This window comes from Atta cephalotes (genome assembly GCF_000143395.1).
Source record: "Atta cephalotes unplaced genomic scaffold scaffold00080, whole genome shotgun sequence".
NCBI classification, from domain to species: domain Eukaryota; kingdom Metazoa; phylum Arthropoda; class Insecta; order Hymenoptera; family Formicidae; genus Atta; species Atta cephalotes.
In genome coordinates this window covers 272,174-283,605 of record NW_012130144.1, presented here as the reverse complement: position 1 = coordinate 283,605, position 11,432 = coordinate 272,174, and the positions used below count along the sequence as shown (strand labels likewise).

General features: G+C 31.2%; 1 protein-coding gene across 1 annotated transcript in view; it reads left to right on the top strand.

Annotated features, from left to right (window-relative positions):
- The first annotated feature begins 8,391 nt into the window (after nucleotides 1–8,391).
- Nucleotides 8,392–11,432, top strand: part of LOC105624483 (cadherin-87A) — an 11,037-nt gene continuing 7,996 nt past the window's right edge. The window contains exons 1-4 of the mRNA XM_012205842.1: nucleotides 8,392–8,689; nucleotides 9,224–9,495; nucleotides 9,789–9,953; nucleotides 10,570–11,008. Of these exons, the coding sequence (XP_012061232.1) occupies nucleotides 8,392–8,689; nucleotides 9,224–9,495; nucleotides 9,789–9,953; nucleotides 10,570–11,008 (1,174 nt within the window). The remainder of the gene's footprint in view (nucleotides 8,690–9,223; nucleotides 9,496–9,788; nucleotides 9,954–10,569; nucleotides 11,009–11,432) is intronic.

Sequence of the window (11,432 nt, the reverse complement as noted above, 5' to 3'; positions counted from 1 at the left end):
GGAGGGAGGGAGAGGGGGGAGGGGGAGGGAGAGAGGGAATGAGAGAGTGGAAGGACGGGTGAAGAGAATGGAGAGGGACAAAGTACGTCGAGCCTTCGGCATTTTAACATTGCTCTTTTATAGCCTGTACACGTTAAACGTTCGCGAGAGAGACCTTTTGAACTATGTTTCTGACGAGATGGACGAGAACGAGGAACTCGCGAAGATAAACTTGGCCGCGACTTATACTGCGACTAGACGCCATCTTTGAAAGATGGTGTAATTGTTGATTCTGATCGTTTTTTTTATCCGTATTTAATTTTATAAAAGCTTAAAATATTGTTTGTTGAAGGTATATTTTTGAAAATTGAGATTTTTGTTTATTTAACTGAAAGATGTATTTAAAAATTTACATGCAATTATTATTAGACATCAAAAATTGGTGTTCTTTACTTATTTATATTAAATTTTTGTTTCTTTGATCAAAAAGTCTTAAAAAATGATACTCTAATAGAGTATTTAAGTAATATATTTTTTTATTCTATTTTAATATACTTACTTATTATACTATAATGAATAAAGTATTATAAATAATACTTATGATGTTATATTGCTCTCAACAATCTTTATTTTAGGCGAGTACTTTATTTTAAGTGAGCACATCTTGTTGATTGGATATTAAAATTGAAACGGTTCTTAAAGCTCAAGATTATCAAGGAGTTCCTGAAGGAAATAATTGTTTAATTATTATGGACGCTTCATTGAATAAAAAAATATTACTTTCTCTTGCTTTTCTCTTTAAAATATAATTATTAGCATGCATTTTTTCATCGTATCGTTCGTATGACTGAAGGTAAGATTAACTTCATTTCAATGTGAATAAACTTGATACGCAAAAATAATTTTCCTAATGATACACCAGGAGATTAATCAAAGAGTTCCATCGAAAGGTCGTAATATCTTCAACATTGCTTCTAGCAAACGAAATGTCAGGAAAACTGATGATGCAATTCCATTCTCATCATCGATTCGCTTTTCATTATTATAAACCCTAATCTTCTATCATTTTTCATTATTTTTCATTATTGTCAAATCACATGTCAACCAGATGAAGCATTACATTTTATTACAAACAGTATAAAAATTTTTGTTTCACAATTTCACTAGTTTATTAAGAAACTAATAAAAGATTGAAGCAGAAGTTTGTCTTTCTCGGTTCGCATTATATAAATCTCTGCCGCAAAAAATTTAACTCTTATATTATACAGAACATCTTACTTATTTATAGGTATATCAATTGTTGTAAGATATAGAAATAAAAATTAAATTATGGAAAAGTTGAAATTATTGTTATATTAAAAAATTTTAATCATTATAAATTCTATTTTTCGAAATTAAATGTAATTATTATAAAATTATGATTAATATTTTCAAACAATTTATTTTTTAAATTAGTATTACAATTATGATTTTAGCAATTTGTACATTAAATCGGTTTAAGATATAATTTTTGTATTCATTTTTATATTATTTTACTAATTATAACAATTAATATTTTACTGAAAAGCTTCGACAAGAATTGCAGATTAAATCAATTTTGAGGATCATCTAATACCTCGGATGAGCAATATGAAGAAAAAGACTCACTCTTCAGGTCGTCGTCGTCCTCGGTGGAGCTTTACCGGGTACAGACTATAGATTCTCTTTACTCCGAGGCACACGGCTTCTCTCTCTTTCTTTCTTTCTCTCTCACCATACCTTCCATTCCCGCAGTGGAGGCCGCATACCTCCTTAGGATGCAGTATAGACCTGTCCATTGGCTGGCAGACACCGGTTGGTTCTCTTTTCGGTCCGGAACGACGCCGTCGTTCAATGATACCGAGAGGATAGATGAAACATTCTCTTACGTTCGTTCGTACTATTAGTTACGTCTTTGAGAGTGCGTCATGCGGACAATTCGATTTCACGAATATGTTTAAATGATTATAGAATGGTGCGCGGGAATACAGCACATGTGGTTTCGTGACACGATGAGGTGATAAACCGTGTTGTGCAGCACGGTATCTTGGAGCGTCTTTGGAAGGTAAATCCTGTGAGCTCACGAAAAAGTTTGAGATAATCTTTTTGAATTTATGGATTGTATCAATTGTCCAAAACGTCAATTTGGGTATTATTTGCAACGCGAAGAGATTAAATAATAGAGAACTTTCTATGGAGTTGATCGGTTAATTTCAACTTCCGCAAATATTATAGTTAGGAGCTTTATTTTTATACTCATTACTGTTACAACGTTAATAATAATAATTATATTTATTTAATTATGCAATATATTCTTATATATATTCTTATATATATATTTTTAGATATATTCTTTTTAGATATAAAAAGATAAAAAATTTTTAGATATATTCTTTTTAATATAAAGACACTATAAACATATAATTATTGATGTTGTAGTAGTAATATTTTACAATGCAATTAGAATATCAAAAACTTTTCTCTTAGTGAGTCTTTAAACTTGGCAGATGTTGAAGTTGAAGTTGAAGAATGTTGAAGAATATTTAATGCCAATATTGAAGATTTGTGCATCCTAAAATAATAAAATGTGCTAAATTAGATCGATGCTAATTGAATTCTTGTTTCAATTGTTGATTTTTATTGTCTTCATTATTAGAAGAATATATATATAATGTCGCTAAGATTACTTCATCTTACATCAGCACACCACCTAAAATGAATTTCTTGAATTTGTTTTCAATTACTTGTAAATAATCCTAGAAATAAAGCAAATAAACTATTCACTTAATTCTTTGTATATATAATATTTGTGTATATAATAAGAATTGTGTATGCGGTTTATAATTTATTCAGAAGTATGAAGCTTGCTCCTTTCAAACTGGAATCGAATGACTTGTGATTTTGTGTTTCCATTCTATTCTTTGTGTTCATCACGCTTTGCGTAATTATTATTCAGTTGAATAAACTGAAGAACATCTTTCACAATTTCTAAATTTATTGCATATTGAAGAAAATGATTTATCAGAAAAGGAGAGCTGAAAATTGAACTCTGGTCCTGATTGCAAAATCAACGCTCATGCAAATCGAGGAATTGAGGTCGGAGATTGAGGATGTCGTCTCGACGATTTCTTGGCAACGGTATAATCATGTTCTTTCTTTTGTTCGGTACACGCAGAACGGTGATATCACGATGGTATTAAAACCTGTATTAGTTATCTAATTCTAAGCATATTTACACGTTAAATTAATAAAAGACTATATTATAATGTCGGAGAAAAAAAAAGAATTCGGATGAAATATATAAAGATTTATATATGTTTAAGTATTGTGATGTATAACATTTTTATAATTACAATACATTGAAATTTACTAATATTATGTACTACATATTAAATTAATTTCCATTATGTTTGAATTTTCGAGATTTGATGAACGTATAATAAAAAATTTCAACGTATTGTTACGAATAATTGACTAGTCTGGTGAAACCGCATAAATCTTCGATTGATCCTTATTGTTTTTTTTTTCATCATTCATTACGAAAAAAAACCAGTTCCGACAATGAGTTTGCGGTCTGGCGAAGTTCTGGTTTCAAGGAACCAGTGTCAAGTGTTCGAAGAACAGGAAAAGCTGTGGGTGCAAATTTTTCGATGCGCGTGACTTCCGTCGATTAAGAGAACAAACGATTCTGAGAATTTCCAGTAATCTGAAAGGAACGAATAGGTCTCATACTATTATATGACAAATCATGAATCGTATATGAATGTGATATCCTTATATTACATGTTACGAAGAGAAATAAAAATAAATAAATGAATTATTAGCTTTGTATCTAAGATCATTTATGAGTTTGATAAATTCGAAAAATTTCTTGTGTCCTTTACGAAGTGTGCTGATGAAAGTGAAGATCTACAGGAAGATATGCGCACACCAGAATATTCCTTTTCTTCGTCATTCATCCTGGCATCACTTGGTCACGCAGTGTCAGGATTCCAACCGCGTAACGTAACGGAGACCAGAGGAAGAGGGGTGTAACGGTTTTTTTCTTTCTCTCTTACTCTTTCCTGGCTTCTGGTTTCCTCTTTCGCTCTTTCCTCTACTTGTCCTACTTGTGCTCTTCTTTCTTCGTTTCTCTTTTCTTGTGATGTAGCTATATGTTCTAGAATTATTTTAGAGTAAGTCCGATAATCTTGAATCTCATCACCTGCATAATTTTGATTAATTCCTTTTATTGTTTATCTCCAACGAAACAAGGAAATAAATAAGTTTCGCTACAAATTAAATTAAACTCACTTCCATGATTTGTAGAAAACTGTACAGACTAACGGAGTAATGAATTAAAATATTTAATAATGTCAAATATTCCTATTATATTAACTCGAAAATAATTATCTGCAGTGTTTTTATACCCTAGAAACGAAAAAATGTAATTTTTTTAAAAATAATTTTTTATTTTTCTTTATGCAATTCCATTGAAAACTTGCAGTAAAAAATTGTTTCATTAAATATCTTTTTTATATTTAGAAATATTGTCATAATAATTTACTTAACTTAATTTATTTTATTTCTAATATTTTGTTTGGTTTTTATTTTTTTCAGAAAACTATGAGTTAATTCATATCCGTAATATTCTCAAATATTGATGTAATATTAGTGATTTTTACTATTCCCGAATTAATGTCTATTGTTTTATAAAGGCTAACTTATTTATGTTTTTTTATCTTCTAAGAAAATATTACTTGGATTTTGTACAAAAAATTTTGCAGATAAAAAGATATAATGCATGTTCTATAAAAGAGTTAAATTTTGATATATAGATTTGCAAAAGTTATTCCAGAAATTAATGAATAATACACATTAATGAATAATACACCTGTTCTTAGAAACCAGTGCTTATTAAATGTCAAAGAAATTTCTTTGCTCTGAGTAATCAACTTACAAGATGTAAGATATTCGATTAAATTTGAAATTTATTTATGCTGCTTTATCACGATAAAAAAATTCTACTAAGGTAAAAGATAAGAATAATTATATTGCAAAGGAATTATTTTACATTATTTATAATTTACAATTTTTCATATCTGTTTGATGCATATATTTAAATTTCAGGAACACGCAAATATGTGAGAATTTTTGTAAAATCATTTTTGTAACAAACTTGCTTATTATATAAATGGTTAAATATGATGCAATAGCTACATAAACGTAATAACTAAACATTGAGCAGCGACGAGTCTGTGGCAGTCTTTCGCAAACGTTAATTTCCAAACGATTCGTTGGATGGGAGTTGCACTTGGTTCCTTTCTCGCACAGCTGTGACCGCAGTCATCATTCAATCTCTCGGTATCATTTTATACTTGGCTGGCAGTAACGGTGACTTCTGTTCTCCGTACGTGTCGTAATTCACTCAGCAAAGCGTCGATACGCATGCGGTTATCATCGTCACGGTTTTCGCACCTCACAGTTTTCCGCATTACTCCAAGTACACAAAGTTAGAGAAACCAAGTTCGTTTCGAGATAATGCGTTCTCATTAACGTGTGCATCAATCACTATTCATATTAAATAAGAATTGCGAAATCATAATTGAGCCTTTCAATTACGGATCAGTTACGTGAGGAATCTCACTTATATTCTATAAATATTTTCATGCCATACTGAGAAAAATTTTTGATGAAAAATGAACGAATCAGAAAAGTCTGAGCACATCAGTTAGACTTCTGATTATCTTAATTAGAATTGTAATAGATTCAACTAGAAAATTCTGATTTGTTCTCCATTTTTTACCAGAATATTTTCCCTTAATATAACGATTGTGTTTCTAGTGTAATAAATAAATTCCACAAATTTAACATGTATACTCATACTATACTCATACTCCAATTTAGGGCTGTCTTAATTTTTTTTTACTTTCAAGACCGACAAATAAATTGTACGTAGTGTATGAAATTATAAAAATTTATGCAAAAATATTATTAGGCACTAAAATCCGTTTTAATCGGATGTGGCTCTCTTCCTCACTTATTTATTATTCAATATCTATTATTAAATACATCTTTCTTTTTTTTTTCTATTTAATACACAAGTATATTTATTTCATTTGAAGTATTCAGAATATAAAATCAAGCGTCAATTCTTTAAGTCACAGACTTTTGTAATTTCGTTTTAGTGGATAAACTTGCTTCATTGTCCGCAAAAATCTGCATTGACTCACGTTCAACAATTAAAAAAATAATTGTTCTACGTAGTGAAATCTCGCTTTCAGCGTATGGTAATTGTAGGTCTCAACTTTCATTGTGCATTCACAGTTGAGTGCTATTATATTATCTGGTTCTCAATTCTGTTTGTTCAAGACAAAAGAAAGACAAGATTAAGGAAATAGTCTTCTATCTAATCACGATATGTAAAAATAATAATAACATTTTATGTATGTACAGTACCAAAAACTAAACAAGTCTAAAGATTTATTATTATTTTATTTATGATTATTTTTATTATTTAAAAAAATTTTTATTATTTTTAAAATAAATCTTCAAAATATGTTAATCAAAGCTTAAAACTTTGTATTTCTAAAAAAAATTACTATATAGATGAGAAGTTTTTTGTTTCCTCAAAATTTAACTCTTTAGAGGATTTTACTTGGATTTTACAAAAAACTTTTTAGATATTATATAAAATTTAAGAGTTTTTTTTTTAAAATCAGGTAAGTCTAAAATTTATTGTATAAAACTTAAATTCATATTATTAAAATACTAGCAAATACACAAACTCCGCGAACAGATGTATACACGTATTACTCTTACATCCATCAGTCTTCGTATATTTAGAGAGCACTGCTTCTCATCTTATTACCTCGCTCGTGTGTATTCTTGCGCGTGTCGTATCCTTCGCTGCAGGAGAATGCATTGCATCTTGCAATGCGCGTAATACGCGTTTCCTCCTAGGCCAGCGTGGATAGGTAAATAAGGGCTTCCAATCGAGAACTGTTCTTAAGATGCACGAAAAGGAAGAGGCGGATCCGCAAGTACGCCAACCATAAATTTCCTTCCTCCAACCGATTGATAATTACATCTTCCGGAGACGCGATTCCTGATGGCCGTGGTCGGTAGAACGCGGAAGTCGAGGTTGCTCTCTACACGCACGAAGGCGTCGAGAAAATGCAGGGCCATTACCCCACGCTGTATGTCACTGTTGCTCCTGCGTCATTTCTTCTCTAATGCTTAGTAATACTGTAACGCGTCTGCCCACGTGATGTCAAAGATAGAAGGCGGCTCGTTAATTCCGTTTCGAACGTGAGAGTTGCAATTAAGAAAGCGAGTACTTTTTTTTATGATAGTCAACACTAATGTGCTAATATAGATTCTAAATTTGCAAATCATTATTTATAGATACACTTATTAATAATCTTTATATGATATATTCTACTTTCTCAAAGTTGAACATCCTCCTTCTTGTAAGATATAAAAAGATTTCTGAGTAAAAAACAAATTTCTCCGTAACTTCTCTCTGTAATTTCTCTGTAACATAAATTTTCTTGGAAGGTGAATTACGGTGCCATTTTTCTCCTATAAATAACGTGCTATAAAAATGGCTTTCTTCGAACTCGTACGACAGATTTCTTCGAGTACAATACACGCACTGCGAGATGAAAAATGTCACGCATTTCTGCTGTTCGATACAATCGCGATTCGATTTGGTCACGTTGTGCCATTTTCATCACATATAGATCGGCTTCTATGAACTCCTGAAATGGAATCTGATTTCTAACGGCGTTTCACTCGGCGAAAAATGCATTTCGACGATGTACCGGCTGGCTGCGATTGCAGAGGTTGCCGGTAATACCGGTCGCGGTTCATCTGTACAACATACTCCTTTCTTTTGTAGAATGACTAAAAAGAATGTAGCAGTAGACGGCAGATAGTCGCATTTGAGTGGAGACTAAACGCCTTTGGATCTTGTATCCTGGTCACGCGATTGCCGTTTCCTATCTGCACGCTCGTTTGCATGCGCCGATTGTAACTTTTCGTGTAATGGTTTGATGAACTTCGACACGATTCTATTATATACGATTCTGATATTTCTCGATCAATAGTAGAAATTTTTTTACTCGTACTTTAATATTATTCTAATTCTTTTCTAGAGAATTTTTATTTATTTGTGCCTATAATAAAAATTATGGGGCACTGAATTTATTTATTGCCATTAAAACAACAATAAAATTCATTATCTGATTTATCACTTAATCTCTTAATATTTAGATATAAATAATAATCTGTTGTTTTTTATTAATTGTGTTTAATTTTCAATTGATTTTTTAATTTTATTTTATTTGTCTTATTGTTTTACTTTTTGTTGTTATGACTTTTAGATAAAGTATGAGTCGATTACAGGTGACGATGTGGGCGATTTTATTGCTGTTGGTCTCCACGTGGTCTTCGTCATGGGGTCAAGTAATAAACAGGGCGCCCCACTTTATCCAAGGTGGAGACATGGCCAGATTGGCTATATCAGAAGGTACACCGCCTGATGTTCCTGTTTATACTCTCCGTGGAGAGGATCCTGAAGAATCTAAATTGCATTACTCTATCAGCGGCGAATACTTCACCGTGAACAGAGAGACCGGAGTGGTAATTCTGAGAAAAGCCTTAGATAGAGAAACACAAGATCTCATAGAAGTCATTATTAGCATAACAGGTAAAATCATGTATATTTACTAATGTGTAACTTCGATTTATCTTTACGAAATAAAAAATAAAAAAATTTACTGCATATTTTCTAATTTATACAGATATCTTCAATGTTTATATATTATTTTATATCATTTCAAAGAATTATTTTTAAAATTGAAAATTATTGATTAATTAAATAATATCGATAAATACAAATTAATTAAATAATATAACAAAATATTTATTTAAATGTCATTTTTGTCCTTTTTATTTAACAATCTTAAAGAAAACCTTCTTTAAGTCATAAAAAACATTTTGACGATTTTTTTAAAAATTAAGTTGGTTCATTTTTGATGATTGATAGAGTTTACCTAACTTATTTATGACTCGAAAATAATATTTTTTAGTTGTATCACTTGAAGTAAAAGACCGATATGTATAATTGAATATTCGTATTAATGTATATTGACTGAAATAAAACTAAATAAAATATTTATTTTGTCAAGTCATAATGAGAGAAAAATTGATTCAGTTTACTGAATAAATTTGCCTGTTCCAGATGAAGGTATCGCTGGATCGGAACCTAACACGGTGTCTCTTCGTCGCGAAATAGCGGTGCTTGATGAAAACGATAATCCACCGGTTTATCACAATCGACCGTACGCAGCCAGGGTGTCGGAAAATGCGCAAGTGGGTAGTTTGTTACCTCCCTCGGGCACGATTATTATCACGGATCGCGATGGTGGCGTGAATGCCGACGTTCACGTACAATGCGTCTCAGCGTCGCGCGACGACGATGTCTGCGAAGTCTTCGACATCTCCACGGAGAAGGTAATAAACTTTAGTATAATTATTAAAAAAAATTAAAGTAATCCATATAATATAGAATATTTGCAGTGCTACTTTACAGTGTTATTGCAATATTCCTGATCTGTGCTGTATGAGAAATAATTAAATTATGAAATTAAATTGTTTAAATTAAATTAAAAGTAAAAATATAAATACTTCTGAAGTACATATTATTTTTTAGTTGATGTAGTAACTGTATCTCTTTTATCTTAGAGCCATCTTATAGAAATGAATGAGAACTAATTTATTGAGATAATCGTGATGACTTGTTTTAGATCGCTGAAGGAGAATATAACGTGCTGATCACGTTAGCGAAACCGTTAGATTACGAGAGGAGAAATTCTTATTTGATTAATTTACTGGCTGTCGACGGAGCCAGCGATTCGTCAAAGAGGTTGCAGGCCAGAGCAACCGTTGCTGTTGACGTCCTCGACGTTCAGGTAAGTAGGTCATTATTGAAATAATCATGTATACCGACAATAATCCTATATTGGATAATAACGTCATTTACGATAAAATTAGCAGAGAATCATCAACCTGTTATTCAATCTCTGCCTGTGCGCGAGCGTTATCAAGAAAGATTCATCTTCATCATGCATAGGATTTAATCGTTGAACAAGTATATTAGTCTTATTTTTATCACACAGTCTTTGCTACATATTCTTTACTAAATATTCTTTACTAAATATTGTGTAAATTCCACATCTTTAGATATTATTTTTAATTTCATCTTTTATTTAATATTTTTTATGCATATAACTCTATTTATTATAACTTATTATAATTTTATTATATACACACTTTTACTTTTTATTATAATAATAGTACAAAATAAAATAATTGAAACTTGTTATTTCAGTAAGTGAGATTAGTGAGTAATTACGATTTAATTTATGCAAACGCGCGATTTACTTTTTATTATTTAATAGAAATAGTCATTTATAAATCAGCGAAATGTAGAAATAAAAGATTTATAAAAACAAAAAGAAATAAGGCAATTTCTAAATAATTCATTAAAGATTTATATCGTAAACTTTTGCACAAATTTTTTTGCAGGATCAACCACCTGTTTTCCTGAATGCGCCTTATAGTGCGGCACTTCCGGAGAACACCGCAGCTAGTCACACGGTTTTGATGGTGAGAGCACGTGACGGTGACACCGGTGAATCGAGAAATCTGTTATTGACGCTGGAAGACGATGATGCGGGGCACTTCGATCTTGAGATGTCTCGCGATGGTGATGTTACAGTTGGCAGGTTGGTCACAACTAATGTGTCCCTCGACCGCGAGGATCCCAGAATTCTGCAAAACGGAGGCATTTACACTTTCCAAGTTAAAGCCACTGAGCTGATCAACAATGAAATACCAGCCGACACTGCGACATCAATCGTGACAATCGTCATTACAGACGTGGATGATCTCGAGCCCGTTTTCAACGAAGATTATTTCAGTATCAAGATTTCAGAGGACATCGGAAAGAACACTCCTCTACCAGGTCATTAAGCTTATTGAAAATCGTGTTTATTTTATAAATTAAATATTGAGAGACAAAAGTTTGTAGCGCTACTTCATTTGTATTATATCTATATGATTTTTTAAAAAATTTGGCAATTATATCATTCGATAGAGCAAAATTTCAGCTTTAAAAATCTATTCTTCGAAGTGCGATACAATAATTTTTAACGGAATTATAAGCAATTAAAATCTTAATGCTCTTTTTATTTTATGTTTCCGTTTTTTTTCTGTAAGCAATTATAAAATGATAATTTTTTAGTTATGTTGCTATAAGTGAGAGATATAGTCTAATTATTATTAATTATTTATTAATTATTTATGGAACAAGAAAACCGATAGAAATAAAATTAAGCATTTTTCTTTATTCTCTCTCTCTCTTTCTCTCTCTCTCTCTCTCTCTCTCT